The 19,475-nt window shown below is 39.1% G+C and overlaps 1 protein-coding gene across 6 annotated transcripts in view; it reads right to left on the bottom strand.

Annotated features, from left to right (window-relative positions):
* Positions 1-366: 366 nt before the first annotated feature.
* The window catches only part of kif21a (kinesin family member 21A), a 61,538-nt gene continuing 42,429 nt past the window's right edge, over positions 367-19,475 (bottom strand). For 2 of the 6 annotated variants that reach the window (XM_008410847.2, XM_008410850.2), the window contains 17 exons: positions 17,265-17,410; positions 16,827-16,971; positions 15,614-15,808; positions 15,307-15,408; positions 14,756-14,921; positions 14,305-14,325; positions 11,797-11,854; positions 11,485-11,539; positions 11,198-11,400; positions 9,629-9,754; positions 6,727-6,863; positions 6,129-6,303; positions 5,095-5,259; positions 3,725-3,842; positions 3,406-3,576; positions 3,087-3,286; positions 367-2,341 (listed from right to left, as the gene is read on the bottom strand). In XM_008410847.2, coding sequence (XP_008409069.1) covers positions 2,251-2,341; positions 3,087-3,286; positions 3,406-3,576; positions 3,725-3,842; positions 5,095-5,259; positions 6,129-6,303; positions 6,727-6,863; positions 9,629-9,754; positions 11,198-11,400; positions 11,485-11,539; positions 11,797-11,854; positions 14,305-14,325; positions 14,756-14,921; positions 15,307-15,408; positions 15,614-15,808; positions 16,827-16,971; positions 17,265-17,410 — 2,274 coding nt within the window. In that variant the 3' untranslated portion in view covers positions 367-2,250. The remainder of the gene's footprint in view (positions 2,342-3,086; positions 3,287-3,405; positions 3,577-3,724; positions 3,843-5,094; positions 5,260-6,128; positions 6,304-6,726; positions 6,864-9,628; positions 9,755-11,197; positions 11,401-11,484; positions 11,540-11,796; positions 11,855-14,304; positions 14,326-14,755; positions 14,922-15,306; positions 15,409-15,613; positions 15,809-16,826; positions 16,972-17,264; positions 17,411-19,475) is intronic. The other 4 variants (XM_008410848.2, XM_008410853.2, XM_008410852.2 and 1 more) reach the window with 2 other exon arrangements.

Genomic DNA, 19,475 nt, shown 5'->3' with positions numbered 1-19,475 from the left:
TCCTGGAAAATTTCTGAAATTAATCTAAAAAGTTCTGAGTTTTTTGGCAGTAATTTGCTCATTTTTCTTTTCTACAATGACCCCTAACACGCCATCATACTGAAGGCCTCTTTTCTCCTAACGAAAACAAAAACATACAGTTAGGTATCTAGAGAAAGTGGAGCTGTGATTTCAGGTGGAGCTCACCTGTAGCAACGAGATGAACACTCATAAGGTTAAAGAAAGTGAGCAGCAAGGGGAAAGAAATCTAGTAGTGCGGGATTCACAGATTGTCACACAATGACACAAGAACAGGTGGTGTGTTTATAGTTCAAACCTGTTCATATTTAAAGATTACATTAGCCTCAAAGCTTAACTGTGTTACTGTTTTTTTTTTGTTTTTTTTTTGTTTGTTTTTTTTAACAAGTGCTCAAGTGTTAAAGGAATAGTTCCACAAAGTTGAAGGAGATTTCCACTCTTCTCATTACATTAAGAGGCTAAAACTAAGAGCTTTGCCCTTTAAACGATCTGCAGTTACTTAGAGAGGCTCAGAAAAATGAGGGGCTGACTGGAACTGGACAATTTTGGATGCTGCAAATGTGAGAAGACTCAAAGTTAGCAGTTTTTCCAAATAGTTATGTTTAAAGCGAGAGGAAGGAAAGAGGTGAAAAAAATTTTTTTTAGATAAAACTGAATATACTATATCTACTTTTCATTCAGGCTGTGGGAAAGGAGAAGTTTCAGTAGATAATCGGAAGGCTGACAATTTCCTAAAACATATTGTTTTATGTGTACCGTGAGTCAGAACATGCTGGATTTAGAAACTGTTGGCAGCCTTTTGGAAATCTCCGTAAACATAAATATTTACATTCTCTAGGATGTATCCACAGAGACTGGTTTTAGAAATGCTATCAAGCTAACAGTGATGTTGCCAATACATGATACTAAGTCCAGTTTAAAATGATTTTGCTTTTTGTTTCTTTCTTTTTTACAAGAAAGAAACAAAGACAAAAAAAAACAAAAAAACACGCTGTTTTGTACGTTCTTGTTTTGCAATCCTTAAGGAAGAAATTCGAGTTAGCTAAAATCTGGACCGGCAGATCGAAGCTTTAGAAAAATTTAAGACTTAAAATTGGCCACAAAACTCTGAACTTTCCCGGTGGGGAAGCATTCTGTAAAAATGGGATTTAAAAACAAAGGAAGAAAAAGAAACAACCAAAGAAATCGACGCATAAAATCCTGAAAATTCCAAAATTGTACAAGACATAATGACTTGTTTTAAATTAATAACTTTAAAAAAAGGTTGATGTAGTTTCATTCATATTAGTGGTAACATCTTAACTTCGTATAAGTTGCACAGATTTGCTTGGTGAACTAAAGTTATTATCCAACAGCAGAGCTGAGATGAAACAGTGTCCTGTTAGTTTCCCCTCAGGAATGGCCATGTGAGAAGTTGGTTCTGATGTGAAAGAAATCTATTAAATGAACTCAGAAGTGATCGCTATCAACTCTAAATCTACCAAGTTTTCCTCCTACAACAGACTTCCAATCAGTTCTTCCCAAATCTGAAAACAATCTTTTGTTTCTGGGTAAGAGTTTATCCGTTTTGTCTCCTAGATCAGGATTTACTATGCTGAGCTGAACAGTTACTCTAGAAACTGTATCGTTGTGTCTGTTCTCAAAGTACAAGCTCCTATGATTACTCTTCTACGGCACAAGCAGAAAAGGCGTTTTTCCTAGAAACTGTAATAGAGAGTGGACAGAGTCAGTCTATGGCATGTTTCCGTTGCGTGGCATGGCGCAGTTCATGCTTGGGTTTTCTCTGTGGTTCAGAATCCTCTCGATGCAGGCAGGGATCAGCTGCTCGTCTCTGCACCGTCTTGGACACAGAAACAAACCCCTTTCGAGAGTGTGTGTGTGTGTGTGTGTGTGTGTGTGTGTGCGTGTGTGTGTGTGTGTCAGCGCACACTTTCAAGATTTGGAATGAACTTGTCATTTCAACTGACAATCAGGAGAAACTCACAATGCTGCAGTTCGCACAGCGGAAAACCTAAAATGGTGCCGTACCGAACATTGAAATGAAAAAAATACCTTAAGAGATTTTGAGATTACTGAGCGAGTTTGGGCTGAGTCAACAATCGTATGGCCAAGACAGTGAGCATATTCAGAGTCAGCGCTGGGTTAAGATGTTGAGGGCAAAGTGCAAGAGCAGCAGCGTCACAGAATGCAGTTACGTCCTTCTGGAGTCAACACAGGCAGGGGGCTCTGTGCTCAGTTACTGGCCACCTCGTCTGCATTGTCCGCGCCCTCTAAGGTGCTGTCCAGTCCACCGCGGGCGCGCCAGATCTTCACTGTGCGGTCGCTATGACGCAAGAAAGCAAATAAGCATAGATGGAGTTAAACATTTCAGACAAATGGAAAGAATGTCAAAGTTTATGTTAACCTGCTACAGCTCCATGTCTTATATTTTGCCATAAAACCACAAAAAGAAAGGTCTTATCTACTAGCTCTACTTAATCAGTGGATGTGGTGTAACTACCATTTTAAGTTTGAAGAGGTAAAAATGAACACAACTGAATCTGGAATTCTGACATAAAAAAATTGAGGTTTTTCACCTGTTCTGACCTCACAATCCAATATGGCTTCCTTATTGTAACACACAGTCTATCATACACTCAGACCCATATAACCGCCTTAAGCTAACATGTTGCTTACATGAAATGCAGAGAAATCACTATTAGCTTGCAGACCAGCTAACAGCTGAGCTAAATTTTTATCCTGTAGCCTTTTAGATAACTTTATAATAACTTTATAATAATAACATATGCAACAAGTTCATGAGTTGGATTCTGTAACATGAAACAAAACCTGATTAGTTTGATTTCCCCCCGCCCCATCCCTCACTTTGTAGCTCAATAGATGTTAAAAAAGTGGTTAAAAAAAGTGACGCAATCAAAAGTATCAGAATCTAAAATTGAGCCATTCTGTGGCAGCTTCAGTTGTATTCCACACAAACTGGCCCAAACTCTTTCACAGAAAACTGACTCTCCAAGCTCACTGCAGCCAAAGCATGTGTTGGAGTGTGTGTGTGTATGTGTTGGACTTACTCGGAGGCTGTAAACAGGTGGCTGCTGTTCGCAGCGATGCTGTTTATGGGGCTCTCATGACCCTTGAGCTCCCCCAGAGGCCCCAGTGTGTCTGTGTGCCAGAGCTTGAGCACCCCTCCTCTGCAGCCACTCAGCAGGGCCGGGGAGCAGGGGACGATGCCCAGGGCGCAAACCCAGTCACGGTGAGCATTTGGGACTTGCTATGAATGACAATAACACATTTTATTATTCTAACGGTGCAATTCATAATAACAGCATTCAGGCAGCTATCTTAAAGTAGCCTCTTGAACAGACTGTTTGAGGGATTGGCATTGTGTACCTGCAGCAAGTCTTTGCGATCCAGATCCCACTTTTTGATTCCATTGTCGCGGGAACCGCTAAAGAAAATGTCTCCCTGGACCACCAGTGACTCGATACCGTCATAGTGGGGAGGCTCAAAGTTGTGCGCAGGGCTGACGCTCCCCAGAGAGCCTTCACTTACATCGAACAGCTGCAACAGCAACAGACGTCTGAACAACTGGCTGCTGTTTTGGATTTTTACTGGGTTTTTTCTATCAAATGCTAATTGTCAGTAAGAAAACAAATGCCCATCAGAAGGCTGAGTCAGACTGAATTATGTTACAAGCAAAGAAACGCACCTTAATGTAATGATCCTTGGACCCAGTGATCACCAGGTCTTGGTTGTTTCCAGACTGATCCACAGTCAGACACATGACAGGACCCAGGTGACCCGTTAGCTTTCCGGTGGAAACGAACCTGAGCAAAAATTAAACGCATTGCCACTCAACTGTTTCTCCCAGAACCACAAGGAGACAGCCAACAGAAAATCTGATTACATTATTATTCATCGTATAAAAAAGGGGAAAATGTCACCAACTCAGCAGGAGGTTTATACAGCTGAGTATAAAGCTACATTTTACAATTTTGTTCCTAAAGTTCAGAGAACAAGTTTGGCTATTTGCGCTCAGAAAATGACAGCATATTTCCATCTCATGTTGTTTTACTCATCCAGGGTGACGGCTATTAACAGATTTATTTTCCAACAATGGATAAACAGGCAATCCATCAAAGCCAACAGCAGGCGGCGGACAATAACTGATGGAGGCTGGAGATTGGATTCTGTCTGGTTTTCAGTCTGAATTAAGTTGTTAAACGGCGAAAACAATCAAACTTCAAATCTCTTAAACATCTCCATGTTTTCTCACCCTACCACCCAAAACTTTAGATCAGTGGTTCCCAAACGTTTTCTTCTGGGCCCCCCAGTGGTTTCCAAACTATTTCTGTGCCCCCTCTATGGCTTACAAATAGCTGTCTGGTTGAACGATGTGTGTGAGCGAAGGGGGTGGGGGGTTGACTCTTAGAGACTCCCTGTTATACTCAGCCCCGGCTCCAGACGAACAAGGGGGAAATAAATTTTTTGGGGGGCAAAATGAATCGTAGCTGAACACAGACAACAACACTAGTAGTCTACAAGCTACTTGTTAATACTACTTGCTGTAGCCCCTAGGGGGCGCGCCCCACAGTTTGGGAACCTCTGCCTTAGAGTACTTTATTGGGATTTTGTGTTACAGACCAATAGAGAATGTATAATTGAAGTGGTTAGAAATTGATTCCAATCTTAATTTTTGGAAAGAAAATCTGGAAAATGTGACATCTATTTGTATTGAGAAAGCTTTACAATTCCAGGTGCAAGTCTTTTGGGGTGAGTCTCATCTACAGAAGGAAATTGTTTGAGCCTCAAAACACAGAGCAGAATAAAGACGCAAACGTTTGACAGACAAGACCGGAAAGAAAAATAAAAACATAGAATATACAAGATTAAATAGTCCGGCCACCATAACATTTAAAAGCTAGGATTACTGGGACTCAAGGCCAAATTAGAGTTTTACAAAATAAATGCAAGACATTTTAAGGCCTTCATTTCAGATACACAAATGCATGTGGACATCCTGAGAAGGTAATTCAACATACAACAGTGGAATAGAAGAGAAGTGTAAAGGCAGCTCACCTCCTCAGATCCCATACCCGAACTGAGTTTCCAGCAGCAGCATAGAGGACCATCCCATTGGGATTGAGAGCAATTTGGTTGATCTGGTTTTCCCCTGACGGGATGGTGACCGTCCGACTGGTGTTAGATGCACATATATCCCCAACGTTGACCTGACCAGAGGACCTGGACACACAGATGGGAACTGATGAATATCTGTGACCAGAACATTTTCAGCTCACTGAACAGGTTCTGTCATATTTTGCCCCAACCTTCTAACATGGGATTGTCATGTGAGATGGTTGATATTACATTCAATTCAGAAATAATTTCTTAACCTCAAGGCTAAATTAAATGTTGCTCTAACTCAAATTAGCCAAGTTTCTTGGATAATTTCTTAAAACCTTTAGCTGACAAACATGTTCAAATTTTTTCAAGCAGCACAAGGGAGAGTGTTGGGCACTGCCGACTAAAAATATAGCTGCACTAACCCTAAAACACTCATCATAAACCTTAGCTCCACCAACACTAAACGGCTATGTTGACAGTATTTTGCAGAAGCTAAAGCTAAAGCGCTAAATTGAACCATTTGCCATGAGGAGAACGTGAGGAAACTCTCAAAACAATTCAAATATGAATTTATGCATGTATTAGTTTAATTATTAGCGATGGATGTTTGTTCATGTAAGTGTTGTTTTCTTCTGTATAGCTCATCCATTCATTTGTTATATACTACATGCCATTTGCTTAATAAAGTTTTTTCCAGGAAAAAACAAACACTGAGGAGGGGAAACAAAACTGCTCAGTAAACAGTTTCCACCCACTTTAAAATAGGAACATGAAAGTAAAAGTCTAACTACTTTAACCATTGTCAACAGCTGATAACCGAGATTTCAAGACAGATGTCAAACTTTCTTCAGCTGAATGTAAATTACAGTCTTGTAATTTATCTGGAAAATTTTATTTAGGGGAAGCTAAGTGCACTAAATGTTTTCAAAGTTAGCTCCAGTATTGGCGCTTTAGCGGGAATTGAACACATCGACGATCCTGCTTACGTTAGAGTTCTGATGCATTTGGCCGAGTCCCTGATGTCCCACACTTTGATGTATGAAGTGGAGACGGTGAAGACTAGACTGGAGCTGTAGCGGACAGACACCACGTTGTTAGGGTGGCCTCCCAGGGACATTATCTCCTGACCCGTCACCAGGTTCCACACTTTACAGGTCCGGTCTGCAAGAGGATCCAGATCTGTTAATGCTGCCACCGTTTTAGATCATCGGAACTATGGGATTTTTTTTTATTTTTTAAAAGCAGCAAATATAGATGTTAAAACCGTTAAATGATCAAAACATTCAACTCTTTCACTATTAATAACTAGTGGGAACAGAGTGAGCTGTTCTAGAATAACATGAGTCTCTTTTTATTATGTTGAAAAGCCTCTTCAGGATGAGAATTTTCCTTTTACACAGAAAGTAATTTTGTTTTATTACTTCATTTATCCACAGCCTTCAGCCCTGTCAGCCTTTATATAACAGCTTAACAAGGAGTCAAGCACTAATAGACGAACAGGGGAGCAACATGGAGACATGAATGGAGTCCTGATGAGAGATGTGACAGTTACAACCAAGAGGAGTGAGAACTGGAAGCATTAACCTTTGGATCCGGTGAACAAAAGGTCGTCGGTGCAGTCTACGCACAGCACGGCCTTGCTGTGTCCCTCTGCCACGTGAACACACTGCAACGTCGCCGAGCGGCTGCTCTTAGTGGACGGCACTGGGTTGATGACGCCCCTGAAAAACACATACGCACATCACTATAGCGATCAGCTAACTGGTCACCGTGCAGCCCAATTATCAGAGAGGAGAAGTGAAAGAAAACACACCCAAAGACATGCAAGGTACCGAGCTCTCAGAGCTAATTAACACACAACTGGAGGACAAATCTTTGCTGTGCCGAGTGGAAAAACGATTGAAACACACCTAAGCAGAACGGGATAAATGACGTTAATCGCATTATCTGGTTTAGTGTGTCACTGTGATAGAAAGACACCACAGCAGTGAGAATGGAAACCCCAAAGAGGGCAGTCTGTGTTCAAATCCACAGACTGCCCTAGTAAAGTTTGACAAAGGGTCAAACTTTACTAGAAGTTTACTTTTCTTTTTCTTTTAAAAAAGGCAGTACTTTTGTGGGCTGATGGAGAAGGGAAGGAAGAAGGTGGAGGATTCTGTTGGAGAGCAGGGTGGGGCTTTCATGCATCCTGGAAAGGAAGAGAGTCCAGCATTCCTGAGACGTGATTGGCTGCCTTATTATTTTTATAGTCAAATTCTTTGTTTCTAATTAAATAACGCTGATTCTCCATTATAAGACAGGTCTTCACGATAGTCGCACTTTAAAAAAAAAAATTGTTATGATCAGCTCGTTCAAGTCTCTAAGAGCAGAATAAGCGGAACTATTCTGTGTGATTTACTCAAAAATCTAGTAAATTCATCTGAGGTTTTTTTATATATATTACTTTAGTTAGCCAAATCTGTACAAAAAAACAACAGTAAACCTTTTAGAACATTCTCCATCACCTAAAACAATCTTGAAATTAATTTCAGTACTTGCTGAATTCCATCCTTGATTTGTCTAAAAATGTTTAATGAATAGAAATTAATTAGTACGAAACAGAGCGACTCAACACGTGTTCTCCAACTATCCATCTGGTTGTCAATTATAGCAAAATAAAATAAAAATAATGTCCTACACTATTACTGTAATAATATATAATTTTAACAGTTTAAATGAAATTGTTGCCAATCTGTTTTAAGTCAAAGCTATTAGATAATGTTCTACATTATTTTTTGCAAATATTCCCATAAAAAAAAAAAAATACTTTTTCAAGGTCCTATAGTCATGCTGTTCCATGTCTACTTCATAATTTGTTATGCAACATACATATGTTACATTTGACTTGATATTTGCACACTCCAGTTAAATCTGTTAAAAACATTCACAATTGAATGGGAAATTAGGCACCAAAACAGAGTTGGAAAGGTCAGCAACACTTCCCAGTTCAGCTGCTGCATCATTGAAGGGTGTGCAAATCTGTTTTCAACTCAGGAGGAAAGAGGGAAGACACATGAAACAATAACGTCACTGTCAGGATGGGCCCTCGGCCAGCAGTGTCTGTCTACAACACACTATATGTTTTATTTAAGGTGAACGAGGTGGGGGGCGGACAGTCTGGGTCCAGCAAAAACATGAGGTCAACTTCAAATAAATCCATCTTGCATACCTGAATGGTGGTCTGCAACGTCTCATGATCTTATCGGATGTTTTCAGATGTGAAATGAAAATCTGAAACCTATCCAAAACCTATCTGAAGCTCTAATGTTTGTTACACACTAAGAAAATGATTAATGATGACAAATAAGATTTGCCATATGAAATGTCAGCGATAGCTTCAGGCTGGTGCCAGCGTAAATGTCATGTTGCAGTCTTTAGGCTTTTTTTTGGTTGGTGTCCTGCTAGCTTAGTGGTCAAAACACAAATTGTTAAACCGCTTCTGTTCCACGGCAAGAACCTCAGGAGTGGTTATTTATATCCGTGTGATTATTGGATCACATTTCTGGAAGTCAGAAAACATTGAATCAAAACATTTATAAAGGGGCAGTATTATGTAATTTTCTAGACATGTTAGTGTCATTTTAGAGCACAATCATGTAACTATTTTGAAATGGTTGTTATAATTATATAGATTTCAAAAATGGCTTAGAAGAAATATGAATGTGTAATTTGACACATTGAAATTGGGCCTCTGTCTCTTTAAAAACTCCTGTCCTTTCTGAAACTCCACCTTCCGGAAGTTATCACAACATGGCTCCTCCATTAACCCTTTAACAACGTTTTTACCAACATTGCACTGATAAGTATCTCCTATAATGAGCTCAGCAGATGCTCAGTTCCACCAGGTGTTTGCTAATTGTTGCTGGCTAGTCTGAAGGAGCTCAGAGGGGGAGAGGCGCTCTGTGAGGTGGAACTCATAATTTTGGATACTGCAGTTCAGAGGAGGGAGCTTCATTCAGGAAGGAGGAGCTAGGTCCACCCAGGCGTTTTACACAGCTGAATGGCTGCTACAGGAGATTAAAGAATTTCTTAAAGATGCATGAAAAAAATCAAAGCAACACTACCGGTGAAGACATAACATTATAACATGATGTAAAGCTAAAAAAGATCTACTGCTAGGATGGGCTCTCAGCCAGCAGTAATGTTTAAAATGGAAATTTTTAAACAAAAGTGAATTCGTAACAAAATATAGATCCAAGGAGCATCAGATGCAGAGTGATAGGCCAAAGTCAGAGCCAGCAGGAATGAAGAGTCATTATGACTCAAGGAAGAGTCATAATTTCAAGGTTAGGGAGCAAAATCATGTTGAGGTCAGAGCCCAACTGGTTTAGGAAACGCTTCATGCCTCTCAACAGCAGGAAATTGACAGGAGTATTAGTAGAGTTAAGGTACTGTAGCTTCACCTTCTTACAGCTTTCCAGCCAAAATGCTGGCAACAAGCTCTTACTGTTTATTCTCCTTGACCTTTGCCCTGTCAGCCGCTGCTTGTGTCTTGTCATAGGTCTTCCTGCGAGAGAGTGGGGACGGCTCTGGGGTTCGCTTCTCCAAACCTGACACAGTTCTGGAGCCAGAGCTGAGTGTTCGGTTGGACCAATTGTTCAGAAACACAAACAAGAATATTTACAAAGCAGCAGTTGGGACACTTCAATCCAAGCAAAATGCCGTAGAAATGGAGCATGCAGCAGTGGACGCAGAAACACAGTTACCTGGTACTGTAAGGCCCAACAGAGGGGGTGTTCCTGGCCAAGCCCGTGTTTACTGATAAAGACACTTCAGGTTTTTGTTATGCTCTAGCAGTCAAAAATGGAACTAGTAATTTGAGTGGGGATGCATCTTTAGAAAGTGTTGTGAAGTAAATGTGCAACTGGTTTGAAGCAGGGATTTAAAAAAAGGAGAAAGCAGACTGGTTAGTATTTTTACAAGAGATGCACCGAGAGATAAGTTGGTGTTTTCACACCTGATAGACAGGCAGATTTGGCTAGATTGGCGACCAAATTGGCAACATTTGTTACATTTCCAACTGGTGTGTTTCTCTTTCACACCACTACATTAAATGATTCAAACCTTGTAAAAAACCTGTTCCCCTCCTCGCCTGTGTTGGCGCTAAATCAAGAACCACAGAAGAAAACAAAGACGACACAGAGCACAACTTCCTTCTTCATGAAACGTAAACAAAAATGGCTTAATGTCAGATTTTAGCGGTTGTAGGATTTCTCAAAAAGACCATAAGGCATTTTCCCTGCGAGCGCTAGTTTGTTTTGGTTGCATTCATCCACAATGCCCTGCATTGTACGTAGTCCACTTCCTGCTTATGGAGCAGAGAAGTCTTGTATAAGTTCATTATCTGTATCAGTGAGGTGTTTAAAAATAAATTTAAAGAAAAAAAAAGAAAAAACTACACAGCAAAGGAAATACACAAAAGGATTGCTGTTGGTAATACTAACTATGCTAAATGCTAATAAACACAGCTAAAGACAAAATATCTAAGATGTCAAGGATTTAATTATCATCGTTTTCAAATATTATTCAAACCCAGAATGGTGGCAAGCCTCTGGTCCTAATAAAAAATAATTATTGATCAATCATGATGGAAAGGCTCAGGCTCCTGTAATGGAAGAGATGACAAAATAAAACGTAAGTTGTTAAATATTTTTAAATTATCTTACAATAAAAAGTGTATATGTCGTGACAATGGGACACATTATATCACCAGGTTATTGAGTATTTTCCGCTCTTCCCTTTATTGGAAATCGGCTTAAAAATCTCTGACCGGTGCATCTCTATTTTTAGTTCTGATAAAGCCGTAAGGAGCTCGTTTTTGCAGGGGACTTTAAGAAAGCCATGCATTCTTTTTGATTTATAAATCTTTTCATATCTGCTGGGTTAAGAGATGGTGTTTTAAAAAGAGAAAAAAAAAAGGCAACCAAACTAATAAAGCTGCATTCTCCACCATGCAGCAGCATAGAGAACTGTAGAGCTGAACCTGTATGTGGAAGAGAGCTGGGCCTGGACTTACATGCTGCCCATTTTAGAGGAAAAGCCAGGGGAAAGAGCTGTGTAGTCTCTGACTGATGGGCCCGACAAGTCCATGTCCACTCCACCTCCATCTGGGGTTTCAGCCAAAGACAGCATGGGGCCGGAGAAGTCAGCGGGCGCATCACCAGCAGATTCACTGTTTGCATACAGAAGCTCCATCTGAGTGGTGGTCCTCCTGCGGGCCTGTGTGGAAAAATCCACCCAAAAAAATTAAGCCTAGCTAACATTTATAATCAATCAGGCATTATAACTATAATTGAAATGTACCTTGCTCCTTGTTTTGGACTCCCCACAAAGTTTCATAAGGTCCGACGCCAATGTGCTACAGAGGAAATGCAATGAGCATCAACAAATGCACTTAAGGTTCACTGCAAGTAAAGCAAAAAAGGAACTCATACAAAATAAACCAGGAGAAACTCCAACATCGAAAATCAATTACAGCACACACTGCCACAATAACGTAAAATAGAAAAAAAACACAAGAGACATGACAACCCTCAAAACAACCCACAATAATAGAAGCATCTTTAAAGAAAAAAAAAGAAACAAGAAGCTGTTTTCCTTGAAGCATCAACTCACGTTCCTTCTGCTGAGGGACTCTGGGCTGACTCATCGCTGCTGCTATCATCCCCGTTTTCTGTCAAATGAGATCAGTGAAGAACTTCAGAGCTCAGTGATAACCATCATCAACTGTGATGACAGTCTTTCTTGGTAAAAATAAGATTCCTGCTTATCTTCATTAACATTGCATTACTTATTGAGTTTTCCATTTTTTTCTGCTTTTTGTGTTGCAGCTGCTGAATTAGGCTTCTAAGCATGTCAGCAGATTAGAATATTAAAGTTCACTCATTTCAGTACTTGAAGAGTAAAACTTGTTACAGAGATTCATTTTGCGCATAGCGATATATTTCAAGTGTTTGTTTCTGTTGACTTTGTGGATTATGCTTTTAATGTAGGCCCAAAATATGAATATTACCAATTTTAAAAAATCCTAAGAAATCCTAGAGCCATGTTGTGTTCTACACGGTCATGTTGAAGACTGGTGACAACTTGGCAGCTGTCCAGCAGAGAGTAACTAGACAACTTCAACAAGGATGGAAGTCACAAAATATTCTAAAAATCTTCAATTCGCTCAAGGTGACTCTGAAAAATAGCTTTTTTAGGCGATTGTTCCCTCTGGTGTTGGATGTTGTCCACTAGTCTTACTGGATATGACGTCATCAGTTCAGTTGTTGCTAAACAACAGACATGATGCCCCCAGTAAGTTTGTTACAATATCTGGCGATTGTAACAATGCCTCACTCTTTGCCAAACTTTCCACGTTTCAAAAGTTTGTCAGCTGCTCCATTAGGGAAAGTAAGATATTGGATTTCTTTCACGCAAATCTCAAGGATTCAAGCATCTCCAAAGCAAGACCTTTTCCTAGCAAATAAAATGACCATCTTTTGTGTCTTTGCTTGGACTGTAAGCCCCTTGTTTAGAGGTAATGAAAAGAAGTTTAAGAAGGAGGTCATGGGAAGCTGAAGAAGCCCTGTAGGGTTGTTTTGAGGTTACGGATTGGGATGCGCTGTGCCAGCCACATGGAGAGGATGACACCAAGACTGAGTGTGTGACTATCTAAAGTTCTGTCTGGATAACACCCTCCCCACTAGAACAGTGAGATGATTTTCCAATAACAAACACTACGACAAACCGTACGGCATTCTATATTTCCCCAAGTATTGTAACATTTTATTTTTGTCTGGGATTAAAGGAATATTTCTGAATTGAAAAAGGTAGTTGTTCAAAAAAATGCACAAACAACAAAAATATCAGCAGCTTTCACAGGTTTATGAAACAAAAGACAGTCAACAGTTTGAAGGGGTTGCGGACGGAGGATGGAGCCCGTGCTTCAGGAAAACACCACACACAGATGTATCTGAAAAATGGGCCTCAGCAGTCACCTTCCTTGTGACAACACTAGGAACTTTCACCATAGCTGTGGCACAGGATAACTGTCGCCATGCCACGTCACATGCAAACAGAACCATCCATTAATCATCTGTCAGGTTATCAGGAAGTGGCCCCAAACACGTAATGGCAGCATGTACTGTATAATACATAGACATACATTCAGTAGGCCGACATTTCTATATTAAAAAATTTTGTTTTAAAATTGTTTGTATGCATAACAATTTCTGGTAAACTGAAATTTTGATTTTGATTTTATACAAGTTATTACTATTTTGTCACCTTCCAAAAATAATGGCCTAAATCATTTTTTGCCTAAAGTTGTCTGGGCAAAAAAAAAGAAAAAAAAAGAATCACATCTTTCTTGCCAACAGATATATTTAGGCAATAATAATAATAATAATAATAATAATAATAATAATAATAATAATAATAATAATAATAATAATAATAATAATAAAAAAATCACTATTAGAATAATTTATTAAGACCAATATTTTAGGAAGGTGACATTATTAACTGCAGTAATACTTGAAATATATCACTCTTATTACAATGAATTTAAGATCTGAAATACATTTTTTTTTACTGAAATAAATCAACTTTTAATAATATTTTAATTTATTGAGATTTACCAGCAAAATGTGAAAAAAGAAATAATTGCCATGCTTTTTTTGATAGTCAACCTTGTTCCTTGCTGGATCCACTGGGATCAACGAGCAGGAAAAGATGCGAGGTCGGGTGTCAGAATGTGACCCGGTGTGTGAGGGCTGGGATGGAGGTAAGAGGTCAAAAAAGTGTGAGAAATTATTAGGTTGTCTCTCCTGTTGAGACTGGAGAGATCTGAAACGATCCACGTAGTTATTCCTGTAAAACGTGTCTGCACTGGGGTTAGCAGGTGCTAAAGCATGGAGGCCGTAGCACATATCAGCTGGAAGGGAGACAGAGGGGAGGAGGAGTGTGTCTGAATTAAGGAACAGGGGGAGGAGGGTCAGCTGGCAACTGTAGGGAAGCTTGGCTGCACTGCACCTCATGCACCTGCTTCTGTTAAGTTTAGTTAGTTCAAAAAAAAAAAGTGCCAAAAGTAGGAACCATGCATTCATAAGGAGCATTAGGGTCTAATGTGATTTCACTTACCAACTGGGAAGTTACCTAGCTCTGTGAAAACATGAGAAAGCAAAAAAGAAAAACATGGGGGAAAACAAAAGTGCACAAATCAAAAAACAATCCCCCAGTAAAAAAACAAAAGGAAAATTCAGGAGTAAAAGTGGCTAGACTAAATATAGCATACTACTGAACAGGCTGGCAAAATACAAACATGAAAAAATCCATAGGTAGAGCAGTGCAGAAATGTTTTTTTTTCTGCTGTAGAAAGAAACTAATAAGGCCAGCTTCTGTTCAGCAGATGGCAACAGGCAAGAGCACCTCTCCAACGGTTCAAACATGCAACTGACCAGCAACCCAATCCTCTTCCTGAAAGAACAAAAGCCTTTCTAAAACTAACCTGAGAAATGAACAAACATGTCACCGTCCTACTTTCTAAGATGAAATTGGAGCTAGTCAGATTAAAGGTGAGGGCTTGTTGTACCTTGCAGAGCGTTTCCCAGCAGCGCGTCCAGCTCCGGGTTGAACTCGGCCTTCTCCTTCAGCATGTGATACAGCAGCTGGTTCTGTGTGGCGCTGGTGATTTCAGTCTGCTTCAGGCGGCCCTCCATCACCTTCACCTGAGACTCCCGCTGAGCCGCCTGCAGACCCTGGAAAGGTCATACCCTTTACATTAACACAGTTTTTTATTTACCCTTATATAAAATAAAAACCTATTGATTTGTCCTTAGAAATCACTGGTTGTATTGTAGGCACACATTTGTATCCAGCTAAATCATAAATCTAGAAACCAACTGGACGATTTCACTTGTTACTAGAAGATCTAAAAAACTTCAACGTCTAAAGAGGACCATCATGTCCTAAATATCTTAAAATCTCCACCAGCATATGCAAAATTATAGATTATAAAGCATATTGGCCTGACATTATTATACTTGAATGTCTTAAATCACCACATTAAGATCAACTATTTTTACATATAGTTACAGCTAACAGAGCAGTGTTGGTGTCTCCTGTTAAGGTGAGGGGTGGTACCTTGTTAATTGCCATGGACATGAAATGATCCAGTAGGAAACGAGCTTCAACCAGAGTGCAAGAACCAATCACAGCAGAGACGTCCACTGTGTCACCCTCCTCCTGCAAAAAAACTTAGTTATTTATTTATTTTTATTATTTTGAATTATTGATACTTTAGCAAATAAGTCCTAAGCAGGCTTTAGTATTTATGTGGATAGTTAAGTACAGTTTGGCATAATAAAGCCTCCAATGTAGATACTCGGGGTATTCAAAAGCCTCGACTCAACTCCTCCAAACGTACTTCAGAGCCAGCAGCCCTCCTTACCTTGGTTTCCTCCATCTGCATAATGTTGGCCTGACAGTCGGCTATGCTGTCATTAATGTAATCAATGTTGGCGGTCAGAGCATCCACTTCCTCGTTGAGGGGGAGCATGGTCTTCTCTGCCTCCAGACCCTCTCTCAACAGCCGGTCCCTCTTCCTGATCACCTTCTCCTTTCGTTTCGTCAGCTCCTCTCGTTGCTGTGTTGAAAATATTAACAGTTATTTAAGTCTCTTTATAGAACAACTTCTGAATGTGATCAATGTTGGAATTGATGGGGAAGAGCAGAAATGAAAGATATCAGATGATTCAGCTGTTTATTTTTTACCTTTCATTCTATTTTTAAACCACAATGCACTAAGCATTAGTTGTGCTAAGGCTAAAGCATTTTGAAAGTTAGCCAAAGTGCAAATTAGCAGAGTGCTAATATGTTTTAAGACTATTTTTTACTACACGGACCTGAAAACAAGAAAAATTGTACAAAATTCACATGAATCAGTCTGGCTATTACAAATAGCATAACTTTGAAACGGATGTGTCTTGAGTTGTCACCAACACATACCAAGTGTATTTAAACATATGCTTTAAAAAGAAAAATTAACAGGACTGCATCAGTGAGTGGGGCTTTGATGTACCTGCTATATTAAGAGAACTTTTACACAGTCTTATAATAACCTTCAACCTAATGTAATGCATCATGTCCTCTTTTACTTTATTAACAACAAAGATAGCAAAGCTATTACAGGCTTTCTGTTGGTTTCACCAACTTAAATTTAAGATTTTTAAAGACCATTATGAGTGAATTTAAGATTCATCTGGTGATAAATTGTCACCAGATGTAAAAAAAAAAAAAAAAAGCTAAGTAGCTAGCAAGGGTCTGATAGCAGTGAGTTACCAGTAAACGCAACAGTTTTGAGGTTGAGTGTGACTCAAACCTTTGCCTGAAAAAAAAAAAATTCAAGAAAAAAACAAAAAGAAATACATGGAATATACTGGATTAAATAGTCCTGGCATGACAAAATTTAAGATCAACGTTTTTAAGGCCAACTTTTTAAATGAATTTCAGACATGAGATTTTGATTTTAGATACATGAATTTAAGACTTTTAAAAGATGAATTAAACTTTCAACAACCCACAGGTGGTGTTCTGGCTCTTGTCAGCTTCATTTAAAACCAAAGCTGAAATAAAACATCCCACTAGGTGCATCATGACTTCACCTTGAGGAGACGGTTCATGTCGGCCTCCATGTTAGAGATGGTCATCCTCTGCATTATGACGTCTGAGATGCGCCGCTCCAGGGTCTGCCATTTGTTACGAGCGACTCTGGTGGAATAAACACCAGCTGTGCGCCTGTAGGAGGACCTTAACACACGACATCAGTTGTCAGTCATTCAGGCTCAAGTAGTACATACAGTATAAAGGCACACTTCAATTTGAAGCTTGAAATTCTTTTAAAAAGAGAAGAAATGTGAATCATTTTCCTTAAACGTCATGATAATGCACTATTTGGTGGAAATGTGTTGAATGTAATTTGTGGTTGTAACATGATAATATATTAAAAAGTTAAAAGAGGGTACTGTATTGATGAGATGAAATCATATTCAGGTTCAGTTAAATCTTGTTAGTAGGAACCTAAGAACCATTTGTAGCCTCACCATGTGCCGTTGGCAGCCGTGCTGCTGGAGGAGTAAAGGCGTCCGGTGGGCGGGCGGTGGCTGGAGTCCTGAACCGCCTCCGGAAGGTTGACTTTCCGAACCACTTTACCTGAGGTGGGCCTCACCTGCCTTCTCAGAGCGGTCACCTGACAAACACACACATGCCAGATATGAGCTGATGCAACATGGGATCGCAACAACTTGGCAGAAGAGGACAATACTAAGCAGGGCCAGATTTAAAAGGATGTGGGCCCCTGGGCTGGAGACAGTTTTGGTGCCCTATCCACTTATAAATGTAAATTACAGTATATGAATATATAATTCTATAAATCAGTAGGTATGAACTGATACATTGTTGGTTTAATATGTCTTCTAGCCAATAAATCTATGTTATTCTCAAAAGAAACTGACTATAATATTGATTTGGTATACATTTTGTGTTTCTTGAATGATTTATGATGCTGTTTTAATAGATTTATCTGAATGACAAGCACTTTGCAACATTTGCTTAAAAAGGTTTTACGTAAATAAACTATTATTATAACTTCATGGTTTTGAAATATTTGATCATTGTTTATATTAATAAAATATCAAAATGATACAACTCATGATTTGGGCCTATGAGTTTTACACAAAGTGCAGTGTTTGCAAAATATGCATTCATAAAAAACAGGTGAAAAAAATTTTTTTAGGGACTCTCCTTAAAAGTTGGCGCCCTGGGCTACTGCCCCTTTAAGTCTGGCACATTCACCAAGTATTAGCAGCATTGTTGGCCTTGATATGAATAAACATTTTTACAGAGGTATTTTTTTTCCTGCTAAATCAGTGTTTCTCAACCTTTTTTGGGCCAGCACCCCCCTAGCCTTTATCCAGGTCCCTCAACGCACCCACCAAAGAATTTGCAGGCTACTTTGCACTGACCATTATTTTATCATTAATATTACTATCACTATTGTAGATGTTTTRATTTTTATRCTTGTTTCTGTATTTATCATCAAGATAATTTCCCAGAGAACAAAAAAGTCATGGGAATAGAAATTATTTTCAGTGGTGTCTAAGAAAAATGCAATGAACATTCAATTTAAAATCGGTAGCAGCCAACCAGAGTGGAAAAAATATATTCTTATTTTGTGCCATTTTCTTGTTGTTAAATGTTGCACAAAATGACCAGATAAAAGATGTACAACATGCCAGTTTAAACTCTGAACTATTTGCAAAAAGACTGAGCTCTGCAACATTAAAACATGGATAGAACTGTAACTACATTAATCATAGCTCTTCTTCTCTTCAGTGTTTGTCAGTTTCTGGTAGTGCAGCTCTGTGCTGCCTTCAAGAGATTGGGACATCAGAGTATCATCCATAAAATTTCACCCACATGGCATTTATTGTGCAAACCAGAGCTTTCAGTGGTAAGACAAAAGTTCCAGGTCCTTTAAATGCCATACAAATATGAGACAGAAACATGGATTATATCTTTATATAGACCTGTCTATTAATTTATAGATTAATAGTTTTACTGGACAGAAATGACAAAGAACAAATCTGGTTCTTAATCAAATCCTAATGAGTCAAATTGAAAGTGTCATGGAGTCATCAGACTCATGACATTAACACTGACATGAAAAATAATATTGAAGAAATAAATATATCAAATCTAATTAGTACTAGATGTGGTCTCAACAAACCCATGGCACTTTAACAATATTATTTTACCTTTTATCTGGAAATAKTGYCTGTTTATTCTTGCCATACAGTCCTCTGTATCAATTATTGCTCGAAAGGTCTTGCCATACAAGTTTATTCCTCTGTATTTACTTTAGTTTCTTGGTTTATTCTTGCATTTTGTTCTTCATTCATTTCCATTTAGTTTCCTTTGATTGGTATTATCCTCTCGGTTTATTGCTATGTCCACATTAGTTTCTTTCCTGTTGCTAGATTTATTTTATCGTTTATTGWCGCTCACCATCAGTAATCTTCACTCATCACCTGCTGCGCCGCCTAATCGTCATGTGTTTCACATCATGTGTTGATTTTTTCACTGTTCAGCGTCGGATTCTCTGTTTTAATGCCATAATTCACATCTAGTTTGTCGCTCCGTTTTATGTCCCGCTTCTCCTGTTTCAGAGTTTTGCGCAATGTGCTCGTCTTTTTTTTAAGCCTCTAAGGTGCAGGGCGGTCGGGAAGCGTATCGATGGGGAAAAGGCAGACCGA

The sequence above is a fragment of the Poecilia reticulata genome, linkage group LG6 (genome assembly GCF_000633615.1).
Source record: "Poecilia reticulata strain Guanapo linkage group LG6, Guppy_female_1.0+MT, whole genome shotgun sequence".
NCBI lineage: Eukaryota > Metazoa > Chordata > Actinopteri > Cyprinodontiformes > Poeciliidae > Poecilia > Poecilia reticulata.
This window is presented reverse-complemented; position numbering and strand designations above follow the sequence as displayed.